Genomic DNA, 23304 nt, shown 5'->3' on the forward strand with positions numbered 1-23304 from the left:
AATTAATTAGTAACTTGTATGTTAGTGCACCCACGTAGTACAGTGCCCACAAAGGTCAGAAGAAGACCTTGGATCCCCTAGAATTGGGGTTACAAATGGTTGTTAGCTCCCATGTGGGCACTGGAAATGAAACCCAGGGCTTCTGCAAGAGCAGCCAGTACTTTTAACTGCTGAGTTATTTCTCCAGCCCAAATTTGCCTGTGTATCAACAATGACAAATGAAAGTATTAAAATATGTCAAGCTTAATGTTATATCAAAATTAAGGTCAATAAAATGATTTTATGGGATTTATAGATATTTTTGTCAAATTTACCAAACCGATTTTTGCAAATCCCAGGAAAAACTACCAGGAAATAGAAACCGGTGTTTCCTAATGTGAAAAACAGGATTGAGAGGAAGTAATTTCCATAATAGTCATCATTCATAGAAATGCAAAATATAAAATATAGCTTTAGATGCTCAAGACTTTTTAGTTGTTAAGGAAGAATGTGGACTATAATCTAAAATTAAATCATCATAAAATTGAAATAGTACCATATCATCAAATATCGGCTTTGATTTTACCTGACATCAGAAAACATCTAGGAAGCCTCTTCAGAGTCTACAATTTAATTAAGAGCTTTCAATTCTAAAAGTAAACATGAACTATAACTTTCTTTTCTTTTATTTGAATTTCAAAAGTGAGTTTTTAAAAGGGTAGCATACTGAAATGGAAAGTAAATGATTAGGAAGGTCTAAATTTATTTGCAACTGACTTGAGTACCCTGACAATAAGCCATTATTCTATTATAATGCTTTGAAGGATGAACCCAGAAAATTTAGAAAGAGCTAGGAGATGCCATAATTCTGTCACTCTAAGGGAGATGTATAGAATTTCATTACATGAGAGGTTTAAGATTTCAATTTTTAAGATGTATTTGTTGACACAGCCTTCTTTGTAAGGGGATGTGCAACTGCAGTGTTCCTTCAAGGCTTGTCACGTGCACATCTAATTGCAGCACACCTTCTTTCAGAACCTTAATACATTATTGGAAGCTGTTTCTCAGAGGCCTTTTTGGATTCATTTGTAATAGGCAGGGCTGAAATTAAACCACATATTTATCATCATTCACCTGGTAACAAATAGTAGAGGAAAGATTAGGCACTTCTTTCACTATCCATGTGTCTTGAGGTTTCTAGCTCACTGTAATCCATGCAATATTTTCTTACTCTGATAGGGAATCTAGAAGCATTTCAGGTTTATCATTTGTCTTAACATGACATTTATAAAACATCATGAAGTGCTGGAGAAGACTGGGGAGGGATAATGTTGACAATTTATGTAAATTGGCGAAAGCCTCTGTATTCCATTATCTATTTTGTTCTTTGTCTTTATGGATTTTCCCTATTAGGTTATGTTTAGTATATCAAATTTAATTATGATTTCAGTCTCACTAAGAATCTAAAATGTTTAAATAGTATGTACAGTGACATGCATTTCTCCAAATTATTGTCATTCCTTCCTCTGTGGTCTAATTCCTTTGAAAAGGAACATTCTGTTGACTTACATGTTCATATAGATTTTAATTTGAGTTTTCTTTTTAATCAAAAGTTCATTTCATTTTAAAGGACAAGTTCACATACTAAAGCCAAACATTAAACTTGACCCAAACCTGGGATTAGAATATTTGGCAACTAAAAAAATCAGAAGTACTAGAAGCTTAAATAATTCCTTGTGCTTAGGCATATACATTGATATGCATATACACATTCACGTTCACGTCTCCTGCAAAGATTTTATTTATATCTGAATCTTAGGCAGTTGTGAATAAATCACAATTTCAGTTGATAAATTAACAAAATTATTCAAAAGTGGGGTCCTTGGGGCTGGAGAGATGGCTCAGTGGTTAAGAGCACTTGCTGTTCTTCCATTGGTCTTGGGTATGATCTCAACACCCACATGATGGCTAACAATGGTCCATAACTCCAGTACCAGGGGATCTGACACCCTCTTCTGGTCTCTGAGGGGCATTTCACACACATGCTGTACTTACATACATTCCTGCAAAACACACACATAAAATAATAATAATAAACAAAATATCTTTTAAAAGACTAGAGTCCTTTAGGACATGTAGTTTTGTAGAGTACCTCATTTTTTCTGGTCTAGCATCAACATTTACATCCACTGCTTAATAGTTCTTGAAAGATATGAGGGGACGAGCATTCTTTCACCATTATCCATAGATTGCTTCTTTAATTTTCTAGTGCTCTGTCCTTTTAAAAGTCCTGTCCTGTGCTCATTCTATAAGTGGAGATAGATTCCTACCTGAAACTCCTCTTATAATTAGCATGGCACAATTGGAACTGTTGGCTGAAACTAAATATTTTTACATTGATTTATTTATTGTGCTTGTGTGGGAAGTGTGTGTACACACATGTACAAGTCAGAGGACCACCTGTTGGAGTCAACTCTGTTCTTCTACCATGAGGGTCCTGGGGATAGAGTCCAGGATACCAGGCTTGGTGGTAAGTACCTTTACTCACTGCTGGCCCTGTGAGGTGGGTCTAAGGGGAGGAATGTTATTTCTATCTTAAGAGATAGAAATATATATCAATTATAACCTTTTAAGAAAAGGTCTGCATCTTCATGAATTCTTCTCACTATATTCATCTTTGCAGTTTAATGCTTCCTCCTTTTCACCTGGGTAATTCTTTCCCTTAGTTTATTGCTCCTGTGGTCACACATTTTTCAGTCTCTGCCCACAGTTCATTGCCTATGTAAATCTGTCATTGTTCTGTTTTCAGTTCTAAAGCATCCCTTTCCTAGCTGTGTGCTCCAGCGCTGCCTGTTGTATACACCGAGAGACCACCAGAGCTAGGCATTGGTTATAACAAGTATTCTGCAAATGAGGGAGAGAAATGTGAGAAACAACGGGAAGCTGTGGATCTCCTAGAGAAAGCATCCTGGACTTAACTTTAGTGAGAGGTGCTGCAATATATATTCAGGCATTTGCTAAAGTTTGGATAACTGCCACCCAGCCCACCTAATGCATATGTTGAAACCTAATCCCCCAAAGAAGTGAGGCTTTCGAGTGGTGTGGTGGTTTGAATGAGGTCCTGATAGGCTCAAGCACTTGAACACATGGTCAGTTGGTGGCAGTGTTTGCACTAGTTCTGAAAGCATGAACTTGCTAGAGCAATCACAATAGTGGGGGCCGGGCTTGAAAATCACAACCACATCCCATTTCCATTTCTGCTGTTTCTGCTTCTTGAAAACGCGCTTGAAGATGTGAGCTCTTAGCTTTCCGCTCCCTGTGTCTTGCCATGTCTCCACTGCTGTGATGGAGTCTTATCCCTCTGGAAACATAAGCCCAATAAGTTCTTTCTTCTTAAGATGCCTTGATTTATCACAGCAATAGAAAAGTAACTAATACAGGTGGTGATTAAGTCATGTAGGCAGAGCCTTCTTGGCTGGAATCAGTGTCCTCATGATAGAAGCCTGGGAGAACCAAGCTATCCCTTCCACTGTAAGAGGACACAGAAGGCACCATCTGTGAAACAGAGAATAAGTCCTGACCAGAAACATAGAATAGTAACCATGACCTTGGACTTTCTTCCCGACATCCAGAACCTTAAGCAACAAATTCCTTTGGTTTACAAATGAGCCAATATAAAGTATTTTGTTATAATAACAGGAATGGATGCAAAATGTACATGAAAGGAAATATATTTGTCTATGCTTAAATAAGAAAGGTATGGGTACAAATTGAAAAGTCAGCAAGTGAAACATTTGTGACTCTATCACTGATCAGAGGACAGTGGTTCAAGCATTTATTAAAACACACACACACACACACACACTACTTGGAGAAATTGATGCATATGGTTATAATAGCATGTGATAGGATGTAATCCCTTAACTTGCCTATTCATTCTAATTTCACACTCAGCAAACAAATTTAAATAATAATTTTGGCTTCCCAGCTGGACTGTTTAATAAGAAACTACTCAAATGGAAATTTATCTGTTCATTAATAAAATCTCCCACAAAAACCTACTAGAAAAGTTAGATAATTGTGTTAGTTCACAAAATAAAATACTGTACACCAGTGAGCAAGGAAAAATGATCAAGAGCTAGATATAAACACATGGGTAAAGACAAACAAATGTGAAATAAAAGCGAACTGTAGGATATATAGATTATTTAAAGAGCAAGTGATTTTTTTATAAATGTATAAACATGCAAATAATTACTATTATATTGTTGCCTTAGTAAACATCAAATTGAAAAAAGTGTTTACGTCAGAGGACTGGCGATGGAAAAGAAATATGGGATCATGCATGGACAGGGGAAATTCAACTCTGTGCTGGGAACTGAGTATATTTATGTTGAAGGTAGCTATGCAGATAGTCCCTATTTTGTTTTGAATATCTTACTTGTTTTTAGCAAAGTAAATCAGGCAAGAGGAATATTATTTCCAACTATAAACATGATGTTAGTTCTTTGACTACTGCTAATTCTTCATTCCAAAGATACTGTTTCAGCCAAACTGAGGACAAATTTCTGTAGTGTTCATATGACATGATAATACCTGTATGTGGTCCTCCCCAGAGGCCACAGCTCTGTGGAAAAACTTTACTGGAAAGAGCGAAATAAATGCCTAAGCTAGAAAGTAGGAAGGGAAATTAGCAATAAAATGTTAGTGGAATTAAAGAGCTAATGTACTTTTGGATGAATTTAATTTATGAAACAGTTGGTTTCAGTTTTAATCCTTTGTCACCATCATCTCCCTCTCCAGTAAAATTGGGTTGTTGTGAACATTTGAAATATACTATTTTATTTTCAAATATAGGTATCTAACAGATCTGTATCATTTATGAAATGCTTGGTGCTTGGATTTTTCTATTTTTTCATGCGCTGTCACCTCTAATTGTCATCATTTCTAGTATAATGTGTGTAGTTTGCTAATAACTTCATTTTTTTATCACCACAGTAAAGCCCTAAACCCATGGTACTTGCCACTTGTCATTAGAAAATTTGTCTTGGATACTGTAGAGTTAACCATGTAATTAGTGTGACTAATCCAATAGGACCCAATTTATATACTTACCATTGAGAGTGCTTCTATCAATCAAGTTAGTATCAACTGGCCAATAACCTCCATCTGCATGACGACCTGTGTATTGAGAAACCATATCAGAAGGTTAGTGGATGAATTAGCCATGGAAGCACAAACAAAACAACATTAAAAGATAAAGAGAATAAATATTTTAAAATGTAGTAATTGAACTGAATTATTTGGGCCACTTCTGTAATTTTATTTTCCAATTTTCAAAAAGAAGCCCATCATGCATAGACCAGATAAACTCAACTCTTTTCTGGGAAGCAAGCTCCTTTCTTTTTCTTCCTTCAATAATTTTATTTAAGTGACAGAAAAAAAAATACAAAAATTATAGCACCGTTGTCAGCCTAAATGGTGTGTTCCTTGACGTTTTGTAATAAAGATGACCTGGGGCCTGGCTTTTTAGGTTGGCCAACTTTTACTGTGTCCCATCCTACACAAATTCATGGCAAGTTCTTGTTACTGTACTACCAGGGCAAGAATAATTTCATCTTATAATTTGGCTTTGAGCACTTGTTATTATCATATTGTTCCAAGTCAGGTACCTAGGAATGAGTACTCAACACAGAGTAAAGAGTAAGAGCAGGATCCCACATGAGCCACATATTTGTTACAAATGCACTAGGAAAGGAAGAATGCTCCTTCAGTATTACATTATTAGAGCTCTGCCTTCAAGGGCTGTTAAACAATATTACAATTGTACTGAAAAGAATTAGGTAACAAATTGATATGAAATATTTATAGTATAAAATTTAATTCATTGTGCTATGTTACTGATAACACCTTATTCTATTGATGCATGCATATAATTGTAATTATTTGATTAGCTTTTGCTCTTTAGAATAGCGAGGTGGACCATTTACAGAAAACCATTAGAAACTTGACTCTCTATACAAATACATTTCAGCATATTAATTTGCTATTTTTTTTTTTGCCCCAAAGCATTGTTTCTGAAGCAATTCTGATCAGGGGAGTTGTGACTAGGGCAGTCAGTCACAGTAACAGGTGGTTTTCCAGGGTTTCATCAGTAGATTTCAAATTCCTTCATCTGTCTGGCTTTCAAGTTGTGGCCTGTGACGTTCTTTTGCATTTCCCACATTCTTCTTACTAATATTTTCTCAGGATCTCATTTCAGTTTCAGCAGAGCTGTGAGGAAGCAACTTAGAATTCTGTTCACTGATTATACGCGCATGATTTTCAACAGTCTTTTGCTATCAAGAGCTGAAGTTAAGATGGACATCAGGGTTCCAAAAAGCAATAAAAGAAATTAAACCAATCGCAGTGTTTTATGTCTTCAGCATGAAATTGCACATTTTAAATCTACCAGATCTTGACTGTGAGTGTATAAGGTAGTAGAAGTTAGGATGGGGCTTCTATTTATGTGCAGTGCGGGATTTGGGGTGGTGGCTGTAGAAGGAAGAATTTAAATGAGCAGAAATTGTGGAAATTCTGGTGGACTGACTAAAATGTGGACAAGTCTAACCTTTTTTCCAGACACCTGGCTCATGTAACTCTGACTCATTTGAAGTTTCAAGGAGGAGAGGATAAGCTTGCCTGTGGGACACTGAGATCAATATTAAGAGAAATGAAGTGGGACAAGTTCTATATGATTATTAAGAACATTTTACCACAAATGAAAACAGCTAGATTGCAGAGTAGTCAGCCTGGAGATGCTAACAACCTCATCACTTAGGCCAGTAACAGCAATACACGACTCCTACTGGGAGTAACTCCATATTGGCTGGAAATTAGGTAGATAGCCTGCAGAGGATTTTCCTTTTCCTCCAGCTTTCTGACAAATGTCTTTTTAATGCAGTTTCTGAGTCTCCTTGGCAGTTTGCAGAAGGATGCCAAAACAAGCTCATAAGCACATCCATGTATTACTCAAACTTGAAGCTCTATGGATATGACAAACATTAGATGCATCCAGGTAATCAATTACATTGAGAATTTCAATAAGCAGAAATTCTGATATCATACAGGCCAGAATGTTGAGTAAGATAAGATAAAGGAACTATGGAAATGCTTCTAAATACCCGGTGGCTTTGAACTTGGACATTTTATCCACAAAATCTAGGATGTTGACAAGGCTAACTTTTTGTTGGTTATGACTAGATTGATACCACAAAATAAATTAAGTAACTCTTAACAAACCCAACAGAATGTAATATGAAGGAACTGTGATATAGTGAATGGAAAGATCTGATTCCTGGTAATATAGATTTCTTATATTAGGTCAGCAGAAAACTCAGAACTCATTTCTGGGATATTAATGAGCTTCAGATTTCAAGATGTAAAGGGATGGGGATTTATTTTAATTTTTTGATGTTTCCATTCTCTGAAAGATGCATTTTAAATTCTAAGAAAGCTTCCTTAACAGGGAATATTAAGTAACTTATAATACTAGCAATATCAACAAAATATTCCTCCACTACTGTTAGGTAAGTACCAAGAAATTACTAAATGAGGAGATGGAGAGTAAGGGGAAAGGTCATTGGTGAGGCTGCTGGGAGGCAGGCCCACACGTCTAAGGCCTTTTTGATATTTGATGTATTTCGTTAACTTGGTTGATTTCATAAGCACTGATTTAAAGAAATAAGGAGTAATTAGAATTTGGAAGACGGTTAGAGTGAAAGTCAGTTAATGCAAATATGTAAACAACTGCCCTATCCTAAAGGTCTTAGTCTCATTAAAGGAGAATTAAATGGCAATAATTTATTCAACAATTGTTGAATGCTTACTCTATGAAAGGCTTTGTCCTAGATCCTCAGGGAAGGGGGACTATAAAAAGACATGTGAGCAATATATTTTGTAATGACAGCTAGAGATGGTTCATTGCATCTAGAGCTTAAATAAGTCTAATCACAGTTAATAATAACAACTATTGATGGTTTTTAATTCACTTCTTTAATCTTTTAGAATAACTTGATCCAGCAATTGATATGCAACACTTCTAGACTTGGCTGGAGTATTTTTTAAATATTTATTATTTATTTTATGTGTTTATGTGTGGACCTGTATGGATATATGTGTACACATGCATGCAAGTGACTGTGGAGGTCAGCAGGTATCAAACAAAACCAGGTCCTCTGAAAGAGCAATGAGCACTCTTAATCATTGAGCCATCCCTCAAAAGATCAATAGAGAAGTCCCTAAATTTATTTTTAAAATCTAATGTTAGTCAAAGAACTGCCTATAAAAATAATGATATTAGGCCGGGCGTGGTGGCACATGCCTTTAATCCTAACACTTGGGAGGCAGAGGCAGGCAGATCTCTGTGAGTTCAAGGCCAGCCTGGTCTACATGGTGAGTTCCAGGACAGCTGGAACTACAGGGAGACCCTGTCTCAAAAAGACCAAAAAAAACCCACCAAAACAAAAAATAATATTATAGTAGCAAAGCATTAGAATTCTCATAATTAAGTGACTTCTATAATCCTTGAATTCTTTTTATGTAATATATGGTCTCCAAAATTTCATGACCTGTGAGCCACCCAATGAGAATTTGAATGGAAGCTAAAGTGTCCATGGTTTTCCTATCATTTGCTCTCAGGACTGAGTGGTAAAAAAACAGAGGTAATACGACTTCCGTTGGGAAATGTGCACATTGGTTCATCATTGTGCTGATCATAGTGATATACAGATGCACTCAAGATTGTGGAAGACAGACTGGTGTCTGTAAAGGTATTTTTGAATGCACTACTGATTTGTATATGTTTTATTACTTTTTTATTATGATTTTGTTTTTGTATGGCACTTCAAATACTGATTCTGTATTTTATAGTGGTATTGTGTGCTGTGCAGTATGTGTGCATTTATATATATATGTTAAAATTAAATGATATCAGTATTTATTTAAAGTTCTCATTCTCAGCACAGATGGAGAATCTTTGCTATGATAAATAATTTTCAGCACCTAGAAGAGATGAATTCAGTTGGGATTTCATGGTAGTCTGCTTTTTCCTGAGGATGGATGTTTATAAGTTCAGGAAGGAGAGTGGAAAGTTGATCTGCAGAAGATATTGAAGAAACTGGATGTGGTAGTTGCAGTCTTTTCTTTAATCCATTTTCTCTGAATGGGGATAACTGAGGGTCCTCCAGAATGACATATCCCCAGAGAGATGTGTATGTGCCCTAAGCTAAATCAAATGGGTAGACTGGTCATCTAACAAACTTATCATTGTACAGCCTCCCAAGGATGCAGAACTCAGAGCCATCTTTTTGATATCAGAATTGGTTTTCTGAGAATAATTCTGGTGGTAACAGCAGAAATTGCATTGATTTTGTGTCTTGTATGCCAGTGGATGAAAAATATCTATTAATGCCACCTGAATACAATTTTACTGAACAACATTGAGATTATATTGAGATATATTTAAAACAGATGATTTGTCAGAGGCTAGAAAATGTGTGTGATAGAACAATTTATCATGCAGTTGATAATACTGCTGACTGTGAGCAAAGATATCAGGGCATCAGAAACTAGAAGGACCAATGCCTAGGAATTTTCAAAAACATGTTAATAGAAAGGAATGAATGTCCTCTTCTCACTCTCGTAAGGTTCAATGTTATGTTTAAATAGATATAAAAGAAAGGTTACTCAAAGAAAATATTGCATTTTAGATTCAGCAGTAGCTAGTTTGTTCACCATATTTTAAGTTTGGTGCTCAACAAATTCTTAGTGTTTTCCCCTTTTTCAAGCCCTTGGTTGAATTTGTCTTCTGCAGATATTCTAAAAGCAATAATCTGAAAAGTGGGAATGTATTTTTTAAACTATACTGTACCCATCTTCCCTAATCTGAAGGGTAGTTTTTCAATTATAATCCTTGTCTGTATACCATTTAATACGAACATTTGAATCTTATTAAGAAGAAAACACATTTATAAGAATTAAAAGAAATCTCAGTAAAACAAGATTAGATTTTCATTCATAAACACATGGAATAGGGTGATCATGTAGCACTGAAGATCAATACACTTTAAAAGTGAAAGGAAATGATCAATTTTATGGTATTTTTTGGTCATGGCAGGTTTGGACTAGAAGAACAATGTCGGCATCCTATACATGAATAATTTCCATAGATGATTCCATTATTCTAAATTCCTGCTTTGATCTACTGTTTTGTCACTCCTAGCCCCATGCAAGGTATACCACTAGCAATAAGTTGTTGGTAGTGAGTCCAGTTTTCTAACACTGTATATCCACAATTTCAAGCACTTGTTGGTATCTATTGCTCTTGATTTCTCTCTATTCACCATTGCAAGCAGCTAATGAAATTTGTCTCTAAATTTTCCACCAGTAAAGAGCAGGAAGGCTGAGATCAAGGAGAGAGAAGTATTTATAGTCATGCACGAAGGTGACTACAGTTCTTGAATAATAGAGAATTTATTTTTACTTTTATCTATTATTTTAGCAGGTGACTGTTGTTTTTTTTTTTTTGCTTTTAAAATTCAATTAATTTTATTTTTTGAGACAGGGTCTCCCTGTAACCCAGCAGACCTGGAACTTGCTATATAGACCAGGCTAGCCTCGATTTGACAGAGATCTGGTGCCTCTGCCTCCCAATATTTTATTATTCTTAGTTGGAAACATCTTCTTTTTAAAAAATAATTACTTTAAAAGATATTTTATTATTTTATTTTTATTTTATTATTAGTTTTAATATTTATTAACATCGATGTTATAATTATTTTTATTTTATTTTTTATTTTACTATTATTTTTATGTGTAAGAATGTATTGTCTATATGTATGTAAGTGAACTTGTGTCATGCAATGCTAGCAGAGGTCAGAAGGTGTTAGATCCCCTGAACTGAGTTATAGATGATTATTAGCTGCCATGTGGGTGCTTGGAATTGAACCCAGGTCCTCTGCAAGAGCAGTCAGTGCTCTTAACCACTGAACCATCTCTCTAGCATTTTTATTTTCTGTGTATTAGTGTGTTACCTGTATGCATATAAGTGCACCATGGGCATGCAATGCCACAACAGAGCCCAGAAGAGGGTGTCATATTCCCCTGGAACTGGAGTAATGGATGGTTGTTGGCCACCAGGTGGGTGCTGGGAATTGAAGTGGATCCTCTGCAAGAGCAGCCAATGCTCTTACTTGCTGAACATCTCTCCAGTCCATGGAAATATACTCTTACATTTTTATTCATTTCCCTTTTGAGAACAGTGGCATTTATAATGTCTGCCATCTAAGGGCTTTTCTAATCTACACTTTTTACTAGATGGCAAAGCTTTTTTCCCCCCAAATGATCCAACTTTCCTAGATACTTGTGTTGTGATTCAATGCAATAGATTTACTCAGTAATTATAATAATATTAGATATTGAGAAGAGAGAAAGACATGATAAGAGTTGAAACATTCCTCTGCCTGGGTAGAATTTAAAATCTGGTCCTTAAGCTAGGAATAACACTCGTAAACCACGATGAAAGGGTGACACAAGGAAGTGCCAGTTGGGGTTCACATGGACGGACATGAACAAAGGTAAAGGATAGGAAAGACAGGAAGCAAAATAGTCCACTTGGGAGGGGAATCTGAAAAGATGAGTGTTTTGCTTATTTGAGAAAGGGAGAAAATATTGCTAATGTGTTAATGTTGGAATGGAACCAGTTACAGCAAATACCTGGTCTTTGGTTTATGACTAGACTTTAGCATATGTGGAGGGATATACTGACCATCAGACTAGAAAATAGCTGTGGCTCTTACAATCTTTCTGCCCCTTCTTCCGTAAATTTCCCTGGGCCTATATTAAGTTTAATACAGGAGCCCTGTCCAAGGACCAGCATTCTGAAGACTCTTAATCTACGTTTGGTGTCAGGATACACAAGTCCCATGCAAAGTCAGGCAGGAAAAAACCCAGCACAGAACTGGGGAAATGAACAGCAGACACCAATCTTAGCTAAAGAAACTTTGGCAACTGATTACTGCTAGGTGAGGAAGAGGTGCTCTTCCTAAAACAAGGTACTATAGAAATGCTGACTAGACTACAGTGGGTGGACTTGCACTGGGAAACATCTAGGGAACTGACTTAGCACAGTGGGCCTTAACATGGATGACAGAGTACATAGGTTCAAGTAGGGGGGCTATGGGAGGATGCAGGTAGAAACAGGGGTATAAAAATGATCAAGATTATTTGAAATATTCTGTATGAAATACACAATTCAATAAACACAAATTAATTTTTTTAATTAAAAAAGAAAAAATAACTGTGAGTCTTATAACTAGGGTGCTTATGGCAAATAACTTAGTCCATGATGTAACCCTCAGGGGTTCATCTGTGTATAGAAAAGAAATGATTCAGTAGCATCCAGAACTAATGAAAGTGGGCAGAAGGTAGAGCCAGGAAGACCATGTCTTTGCTAATGTCTATAGCAAGGAAATGACATTCAACAATATAGTGGGTCTTACAAGAACTTCTTCCTGAAATATTACTTGAAAGCCTGTAAACAAAAACATCCGCCTTGCACTCTGAGAAGGTGAAAAATCTACATGTATTAAATCAGTTCCTATGAGGTCTATTTCATTCTTTCAATGTTACTTATTAAGACATAAAAACTCCTAAGAGGCTGACTGAGGCAGCTACTTGACTGCTTGCTGGGAGCAGGAGAGGCACTTAACACTCTATTAAAAGTACATTACTCATTTTTCCACCTCTACTTTTTCACGACTCCTAATTTATAGAATTGCCAAATTTTGGACCTGAGAAAAACACAGGTGAGAATAGTGTTTTCAAGTGGGTGTAGCAAGTGGTTGAATAATAACCTGGATTGGATCTACCCACAATAATAGGGTAGAAAGAAGCTTTAATTTTCGATTAAATAGCTCACATCATAAGGTGCTAAAGGTTTCATTTTTTCAAACAGCAGCCTGGTTGCTGTAATCCAAACCCCTACATCGTCTGTATTATATTAACTAAATTCTAAGCTTGACTAGATTGCCTTGAGAACTGGAGCTCCCTGAAATTGGAAACAATTAGCATTCTGTTTATTCATGAGATTAAACTGCTGAGGTGTAAAATGGCAGGTGTGGTGTCAAGAACCTTGCAGGAAGACTGCTATTTAGGAAAAACAAAGTCTGTTAAAAGGAGGTGAGCTTATGGTGATGCCAATAGGTTTAATGTTCTTCATAACAGTAAGGTCCAATGAACTCATTGCATTTCCAGAAATTATACAGTAGTGGGGAGCAAAGATTCCTAAGTAACCTGGTTATGTATCTGAACCTAACCACTTAAATGTTGTAACCATTAGGGTGAGTCTTTTGTAGTCCCCGTTTTTCTCATTTTCTCCACCTTTAAATTTGTTAGGAGACTCAAACAGGCTAACACAGGTAAAGAACATAGGACTGACCAACACAGTGGGACAGCCTATAATACAAATTGCTACATTATACTAGGAGATTATGCCCTAGTTTTGAAAAAAAATTTAACTCCAATACTAAAGCTTGAGAATCTTAAATCTCTGAAGATACCAAAGGAAAATTTACACTAATCTCACCATTTAACAGGTGGGGATGCTGAGAGAAGGCAATTCTCATACAGTTACACAGCAGGTCCCAGTGTTAGGACTGTGCTGGAATTTAAGGGCTCTGATTCCTTTCCAACGCTCTTAGAGCACACACAGAGTGACTGCTGGTGGGCAATCTAGTGCATTATCAGCTATTATTAAAATTCAGAGGGGACTAAGCTCCTTCTTTTGAGGAAATTTAGTTCACATAGGCCTTCCTTATCTGGATCTGCAAGCTAGCTAAAGTTTACTTGTCTAGGTCCAGTGTTTCGGGCCAACACTCTTTCAGGCCATTGAGAATTAAAATCATGGGGCTGGAGAGATGGCTCAGTGGTTGAGTACTGACTGCTCTTGCAGAGGACCCAGATTCGATTCCCAGCACCCACATGGTGGCTACAAACCATCCTTAACTCCAGTTCCAGGGGAATCCGACGCCTTCTTCTAACCTCCACGGCATTTTATGACATGGGTGCACTCACATACATGCAGGCAATACATTCATACACATAAAATAAAAATAATAAATAAAATATTAAAAAAACTCAGAGTGCTCAAAGGGAGCACACTCTAATAATTCATCTTAGTAAAAGCACACCCCATTTCCCAGGATTCCTATGCTCTGTAAGCCACTCTATTGCCATCATTGTATGTATTTTGCAACCACAGTGGCAGGCAGGGAAATACTCATGAAATCATGATCATACCAATTTTAATACAAAGATATCTCAAACTGAAGCACAATACTTGGAGGTTACACAGAGTCATAAAGAATCAGAAGCAATCCTTAAAAGTTAAGCCTAACAATCACTTTTGAAAGTAGGAACATTTTATAGCTAATAGCAACGACTGCAATTCTTAAGCAAAGGGGTTTTCTAAAATGTTTCCACAATAAGCTCTAAAAGGCTTAATGTTATTTAAGAAAACCAAAAATCCAGTTTTCATAATAGCAAAAGACTATATTATAGCGATAAAAGCATTTTGATTTCCAACAAAACACTGCTAACTATCTGTGTACATGGGAATACGCACTTATTTTCTGCTTCTTGCTCTACAAACAAAAAAAACACCTAGTGGAGTAAAAGAAATTTTGTTTGCATGTGAGTATGTAATTCCTCAAATTCATATATTTATTTCTTAGCACGTACTGTAACTCTGTTTAGATATAGGGCCTCTATGGAAACCAGGTTAAGTGAAGCCATAAGTATAGAGCCTTAATCCAATAGTATTTATGACCTTTTGAGAGGAAATTCTAGAAAGTTCCCATCTGCCATGGAAAAGCACAATGAGTAGCAACCTGTGGAAGCAAGGAAGAGAGCCCTCACTGGGACTGAGAACTGTGGACCCTGACCTGGGGGTTCACCGCAACTCTAAGTAACATAATTTTTGTCTGTTTAATCTACCCAGGATTTGGCATTTTTGTATTTGTAGCCCAAGATGACAAAGGTAATTGAATTAGTATTATCTCTGTGTTTCCAGCATCAAGGACACAGGTTTCTCAATAACAAGATTATGTCAGAAGGGCAGTCATTTATTTGTTCTTTAGAAAACTCACAGGTATGAGAAAAGGAAGGTCAATATTGGGAAAATAGCAGTACAAGATGCTGGAACCTTATAGATCAATGTCAGATGTATGTAATGGTTCTGTATGCATACTCATAAAAGGCTGAATGAATTTGAGCTTAAAACATAGCTTTTGCAACATGGTTTTGAGGGTTTGAATCTTGGCCTCGGTACTCACTGGCTGTGTTTCTACAGGAAAAACATTTAAGTCGTTAGGCTTCAGGTTATTTGTTGCTCAAATCGAGAAAATAATATATCAGTCTCAGTACTGTTATAGAACTACGTGAATCAATTATCTGATCTTAAAAACAGTGCTTGATGGAAAAGGCTTCATAGGGGTCCATTTTATGACTATTCGTAACCACATGGAGCTAGATACAGACAAATTGAGAGCTTTAATTAAGTTTTGGAGATGAAAAAAGAAAAAAACCTTGAGAACAGCTCTTGTCTACCCTCTGCACACACTCACACAGCTTGTACAATTTCCTGCTGTTTCACGACCCAGAAAAATTAAACTGTGTCACTAAAATCTCAGAGTTACTTTCAAACTTACTGGTCACTTATATGCGGAAGAACCCCTGACGATAATTAGGATATGGAACAAGAGAAAAGGGGAAAGGAGAAAAGGGAACTACAGAGCAGATCAAAACCAGAGTTATGAAAACAGACACTGCAATTGATTGACATATGGATGTGCTTGTTTGTCTATGATTCTCATGATTCTCCTACTATGACTCAGAAGAAAACAGTTCTTTCAAAATAATACTGATTCTCGTTTTGAAAACTTTTGTTTTCATATTTATATTCTTCATAGCAGAGCTTAGTTTCAAAAAACAAGTGATTGTGATAAGACTCTGTCAAGGTTCTCTTAAGAACAATCCAAACTTATGTGCTCTCTTAAAATTCAGCCCCCTGCCTCCTTTCTATTTAGGATTCACCTTTCCAGGGTAGCTCTCACTCCAGGTATCAAATTTTCTCTCAGAGGGAATTTTACCTTAGCAGAGATTCAGCCCTTGTCACAAAGGTAACAGTGGAAGCATTTCTCCATGGAAAAGAAGGACAACAGTCTGCCGGTGGGCATGATAAATCATATTTCAGTGCTTTGCTTTTTTGCTATGAGAGCATTCAGAACAATCCTCTGTCATCATTTCTATCCATCTTAAGGATGTTTCACCTGAAATATTCTCAAGTCATCAACGCAAATGACTGATGTTGTTTTTAGCAAGCTTTTGGTGCCCAAGAAATTTTATGTGTTGTCTTTGTAGGAATTTAAAGATATTACACCCCTAAATTATGTGTCATCAGTCCCTTTCCGTTTGATATGTGATTTGAAAGTGATATGAATTTAGAGCTGATCAAGTTGACCAATTACACGCCAGCTGCGATTGAAAAATGCAGCAAGTAACGTGTGAAAGAGTCATTTGCCGTGATAGTAGATGGAGAAAAAGGGCAGTTCTTATGGCTTTTTTAGACACAGCCAGTGGGACTAGAACTTAAAATCCCTTTTGTTCTTGAAAATTGACCTGATTTAACAGCGCCGAAATAGCTCAGTTGGGAGAGCATTAGACTGAAGAAAATTGACCCGATTTCACTGAATTTGTCAAAATCTGAGTAAGACTCAAGGAGAGATGAGGGAGCATTGTGAGAAAGGTGGTGAATCATTTATTTGCCTTTTAGCAAATGCCAAATTAGCAAAATGTACATTTAATAGCTTAAAATAAAAATAGACAAGTGATTGTACCTCAGAGGGCAGTCATGTTGTTAGTAGCTGCAAAGCCCTAGGATCAATCCCTTGCACCAATATTCAAAATCATAATAATATTAAACAAAAAGTTATATGGAAAACTAATAACAAAAACAAAGAAGCATCCAGAAAGAATTGGGGATCCATTTCCTCAGATGTCTGAGAAAGTTGTCATGTACGTGGCTAACAAACTTATGTTATAACTAGTTAAATTACTCTTTAAATTTCTGCTATTCATATCACATCTTATATATCTGTTTTGTCTAAATATAATTCAAAACTAAAATAATTATCTTATAACTAATTCTTCTGTGTTTCTACTTTCCCAATTCTAATACTTCATTAACTTAGGTAAATATATGCTAAGTGATGGTTGCTCATCATTAATGTTAGTACAAATATTAATCTATAGCAGATATTGCTCTTATAAGAATTTTTTCAGTGGAAGCAAACAAGCAGCCAGATTGACCCTGTGCAAATATTTTTATGTAGGGTATCTTTGATTATTTCACATGTGAACCTCTAGTCACATTCTATTTAATAGACCTGTCTAACAGGAACCAAGAAAAAAACCCTAAACATAGGATCCTTAGAAAAATACTACTCAGGTAGGCAATAATCAGCTACTAGTAAAGAGTCAATACCCAGATTCGAGGCACAGTGTGAGTGGGTTCTGTGGATAATGCATCCATTATATCCTCGCCCCCAACAAGAGGCAAACTATTGGAAAATCTGAAAGCACAAACTCAGGAAACAACAATGCAAACAGTTTCAAGGACCTCCAACCCCCATCTCAAATGAATATAGCACCCCCCCAAATAAAAATCATCAACTTTCCTTTCTTCAGTATAAAGATAATGGAATCCTAATTTATCAATCACTCTACAAATTATGTTAGTGGAAAATTCCTATCTACATTTGACTTCAAAGATAATTTGTATTTGTCTCCATTTTCCATTGTATAAAACCATTTCTGGTTTTCTAAAAAAAATCAGCTTTTAGTTAAAAAAAAAAGGAAGAAAGAATACTGAAATGAGACCAGCATCTGATTCACAGGATGAACGACTGACCCCTGGCTTCAAAACGAACAATGGTAATACCTAAAAAAGTTGACCCAACTTTGTTTTTATTTATTAAAGGAATCTCATTGCAAAGGAAAGCACACATGATTTATGTAGCACAGCAGAACTTTAATCCATAGCTCATGAAAAGGTGCAAGAGCAGCTTGAAAATTATGCTGAGCTTAATTATACTTAATGTGAATTATTCAGAAGTGCAGACAGAGACTAAAAATTTATTTCATACAAAGAAGCTTGACATTTTAATTGGTCCTTCAGAATAGAGACAAAACAATTTCCTCTCAAGAAAATTTACATCTTCCCTATCAGACACACAGCCTCAGCCAAGCAGAACTTCATTAACAAGATTAATCATGCCAGTGTGTCTGCTCTATCAGGTGTATGGCCCAGGTGAAAGGAGGAATATAGAGTAATGACTGACGTTTCGAACAGATACAACTGATCCAAGGAGGGAAACAATGACAGACTGAGCCACCATACCTTGGTCATTAGCCATTTTGTCAGGATGTTCCACTGTGGAGAGAAAAAGAAATAATTTTATTAGCTTTTGACAGTTCTTCACAAAAAAGCTGGTATATCAAGCCCAGAGTTCTGTGATTATTTACATTGTGTAAGTAGTCAAGGAGAAAAAAACACCCTGAAAATAATGTTCTTTTTATATTATTATCTTCTGAAATATATTTGTCACATTTTTTCTAAACATAAACTCAGAATGGCTTTGTGTAATTTTAATTAAATTGGGATAAATAATAAAACAAAATGGATGTAATTACCAAGTAATTATCACTTATCCATATTTTAAGTAAGTTCAGGGAGCTATTTATTTTTTGCTATTTTTTTAAACAAGAGAACATAGCCAATTTTTAGATGAACAGGCTAAAATAATGAGATATAATCAATATGGAATAACCATAATTATTTTATAAATTTTTAGGTCTAGTGAAGTGTGTATTAACTTGTTCAAAACTTCAAATGAGTTACAAATAATGCCCCAAGCTACTTTTTAAAATTAAAAAGTCTCTACAGTGCTTAAATTTGGCTTCTTTTTCTCTCTGTTTTTTTTAAATTTTATTTTACTTTATTTTATGTGCATGCGTGTATTGCCTGTATGTAGGTAACTGCAACCCATGTCGTGCAATGCCTGTGGAAGACAGAAGAGGCTGTCAGATCTCCTGGAACTGGAGTTATGGACAGTTGTTAGATGCCATGTGAGTGCTGGGATTTGAACCCAGGTCTTCTGCAAGAACAACCAGTGTTCTTAACTGCTGAGCCATCTCTCCAGCCTGGCTTCTTTAATCAGACGAAATTAAATACTTCTTGAATTTGTGTTATTTAATGTTACACAGAGATTTGTCAAAGGCGGTACTCTAGAACATCATCCTCTCTCTTTGTGTGGCAATCTCGTTGCAAATCAATTGTTGTTTGAATAAATAAACTAGAGCAAATACTAAAAGATGTTGGTCCTTCATTTTAAATTTATTATTATGGGTAATAGTAGCAGTGCTTATTATTATTATTATTATTACTATTATTTTCTGTGTGTGTGTGTGTGTGTGTGTACATGTCATGGTGCAGAAGAGGTCAGAGGACAACTTTCAGGAGTTGTCCCACCCTGGAACCCATGGTGGAAGGGTTCCAGGGACAGAATTCAGGTGTATCAGGCCTGTGTACCAAGTACCTTTACCCACACAGCTTTCTCAGCACCCGGAGACTTCCTTTTCAAAACAAAGGAGCAATAAAGAATCCACAAAACCAAAATGCTTAATTAATGATGGTCAATAAAAGTCCTCTTTCAGATAAACAGGTTTTAAATCATCATGGGACAGATTTCCAGACCAGAGATCTGTTATAATTGCTTTCATATTTTAAAACAATATGTCAATATATTCTATGAAAAGTTATCTTAATATGCCTTAGGATATAAATTTTCAATTTCTCTCTAGAAAATTATGTATATATGCTATACAAACACACACACACATACACACACACACATATATATATGATATATGTGTATAAATCAAGGTCTATAGTCTAATTTGTGTCTCCAATGTCCTTCAGGGTGGGTCTATCCACTGGAAAAGCCCACATTCTATCAATGCATCACATACACACACACACATATATATATGTGGTTACACATATATATATATATACTGGTTACTTTCTAAAAATAAACATTTTTTATTTAGACATGATAGATGAGCAAAACTGGCTCAAGTTTAATATACACAGCTCCTTGAGTTTGGGAATAGACTTTCCCAAATTTCTTATCATCTATTTTATTATTAGTATTATTGTTTTTAAGTTAATAACTAAATATAAGATCTAAATTATAGTTATGCTACACAGGATAGCTATCCACAGGAGTTGTACTACCCAGCAGATATATGGAGCTTGTTGATTTTGAGGTGTTTAAGTATTTAAGGTTCTGTCCTCTGGGCAGCTTAAAATGTGTTTTACAAATGTCTCTATAGTCTCAAAATTTTAAACTCTAAAGCTTAAAAAATTTACTTGTCTTTCTAATCTAATTTTTATTATCTAATCATAATTTAATTTTTATGTTAACTTTCTTCCCATTTCCAATTAATAATTAATGATGTTTCAAAATATTCGTATTATAGTATTGAGGGTTTGATGATGACATGCTTTTGACAGGTCATTGCACGAAATATCATCTATATAGAGAGTAACAGTAGTTTTAACAAAGGTCCTTATGCAGCTTTTGAAGAAGGACACTGGGTTTTCAGAACCACAATTCCAGACTTCCAGCAAGAAGGAAGTGAAATTTGTCAGGGACATGAGTAGGCACAATGCCTGGTGGTGGACGAGTATGGCAGTTGGAACACAGTCTTCAACATGTCCTAATCAAGCACCTTATATCTAGTGTAGAACTATTTGAAATGGTATCAAAAGAGGAAAATGAGAGAGAGAAGGAAGCTAAGTGTACCTCAACTTCATCCTTTGATTTTCTCTTTATTGCTAATCATATTACATGCGTTACCTGAAGCCTAAGCTATTGTTAGTAAGTGACAAATAAATATCTTATGTCTTCTATTTTTTCTTTTCTGTTAGAGTAGCACGGAATGTTAAAAAATAATTGCTGACTGAAGAGAATTTCCCAAAAGAGACCAAATGAATTTCAATAGCTATCTTCTATCAAAGACTTGTGGTTTGTGATTTGAATTGTCAATTTTTCATGTCATGTCATAAAAAATCATGTATTTCATCAAAATATAATTTGAACCATTTTCCCATACACTAGCATGCTGCTTTCAGTGTATTTTATTTTTAATGGAGGAGAGGCACATTTTGACCTATCAGTTAAGGATGTCCAGAGAATAGATAATTTTGTGTTGAGCATTCACTGCTGAACAGTCTGCTCCTTTGGGTATAGGAAATGACTGTCTCCTGCTATAGAAACTTTCTGTGGCCTGCTACATTGAATGTATCCTTCCTCCCTATCACATATTGGCAAACAAGAAATGTAAAATTTCCTGGAGAGAACACACTTAGATTCCAATGTGAGCAGTGTGAGAGTTTCTAGTTGGGAGTCTGGAAAGCAAATGGGGAAGGCAGGTAGGTATTTGTAAACCTCTATGTGGTCAGAGAATCAAATTCAATCTTATTATAATAAAAATTCAAAAGAACTAACTAGATTCATTCATATATACATATATATGAATGTGTATGCTAATATAATACTTCCTATTTATAAATGTCCTTTAAATTAACCAGTGTTTACTGATCATATCTCCTAAACCTCTCTGGTTAACTTCTTCCACCAAAAAGACAAATTTCTAATCTCAAGTATAAAATACTGCTATTTTTGCAAAGCCTAAATATGAAGGAATGAGGTTTGTGCACACCTGGCTGGAGGATGATTTACGATGAAACATTTACCCATTAGCCAGTAGACTACTAGAATTTTCTTCAGCTTCAGGAAAACATCTAAACCTTTCTCTCTGTCAAACAAGGTTACATACTGAACAGAGGTCTTATGCTTTGAAGCAGCTTTGAAAAGAGAAAGTATTAAATTAGAGCAAATGCATGGTTTTCCTCTCTTTGGTGTAAATGTGGTTCATTGTGACTTTACATCTGTTATGATGAATGTTGATTGTAAAATACTTGTCATTAAAAGTTACATGCAAGATACATAACTGTAAAATTTCAGTTTTTGATAAAGATGGTCATATCAGCATTTTATGGGTAATTTAAAATACAGCCAAGGAACAAAATCATATGAACAAAATTAAATTGATTTACAAATCTGTTGTTGAGTATGACATCAAATCAGGCTTTTAAAAATAATTCTCATGGAGCAAGAATTGTTGGCCTTGACTTTAATGTACAAAAATCAGTTAACAGATGATTTTAGAACACTTAAGGTAAACAATAACAAACTGCATGTTAACTTCATTAAACAACCTAAAGGATGGCTATCAGGTCTGTATGTCCTGTGATTATTCATTTCTCTGTTGTTTAAAATATTCGGATTTCTTAAATCACTTTAACCCCTCTGTGATCTCTCTCAGTTGGCATACATTGTTGAGCCCAGAATTAATGTGGCACCTGCCATTGGATAAAGATGAAGCTGACCATTCTATTGAAGCTTTTGCAAAATGCTGTCTAGATACATTTCATGCTTCCAACAAAATGAACAACGAGCTACCTCTGGATTGTTCACTTGGCGTGAAACCCGAATAGACACAAAGTCCTCAACGTTTGGACAAAGATTAGCTCATTTATTCTCCACTTCCCTCCTCACCTCTACTCTGACATGAAGAACTGTCATGCAGAGTTAGGATGAATGCTTGCTTGTCTAATTTTGGCAAATTTTCACATTAGCTGGTAGGAAAATCCTGCTTTTGAATAGCCTACTCATGAGACTTCAATGTCCACCATTTTATTAGCATACCTCTCTAAATGAATTGAGAAATCAATGATACAGCTGTGCTGTAGCTCTTCTTTAAGCATGTCAAACGAATGGGTAAAATGTCAGTCATGAATGCCTAATGTCTTATTCGTTTGTGATGATGCATCATCATGTTTTCTACATGACATACAAACACAATGTAGTTAGAAATTTAAGGCTCAATATGTCTCTCTTACTGTAAAACAGTGCACACAATGCAGTAAAAATATATATTTAAATGTTAGTTATGGGATGTGAAAATTATTTTCCAACATTAATGCATGCTCTTTTAAACATGTGTCCTGTAGAAAAATAAAACTGCTTAAAAACAGTAAGGATTTTCATGAACACTATTTTCATATAATCATTCCTCTTGGCCTCAGTATTTTCTAAA

At 35.6% G+C, this 23304-nt stretch overlaps 1 protein-coding gene across 3 annotated transcripts in view; it reads right to left on the reverse strand.

Moving 5' to 3' along the window:
- The window catches only part of Dcc (DCC netrin 1 receptor), a 791710-nt gene that overhangs the window by 65460 nt on the left and 702946 nt on the right, over positions 1 to 23304 (reverse strand). For all 3 annotated transcript variants that reach the window (XM_029558504.1, XM_029558503.1, XM_008822828.3), the window contains exons 20-21: positions 18476 to 18508; positions 5095 to 5160 (exon numbers count right to left, since the gene is read on the reverse strand). In XM_029558504.1, the coding sequence (XP_029414364.1) occupies positions 5095 to 5160; positions 18476 to 18508 (99 nt within the window). The remainder of the gene's footprint in view (positions 1 to 5094; positions 5161 to 18475; positions 18509 to 23304) is intronic.

Source organism: Nannospalax galili, unplaced genomic scaffold, assembly GCF_000622305.1.
Source record: "Nannospalax galili isolate Female #2095 unplaced genomic scaffold, S.galili_v1.0 scaffold1609, whole genome shotgun sequence".
NCBI classification, from domain to species: Eukaryota; Metazoa; Chordata; class Mammalia; order Rodentia; family Spalacidae; genus Nannospalax; species Nannospalax galili.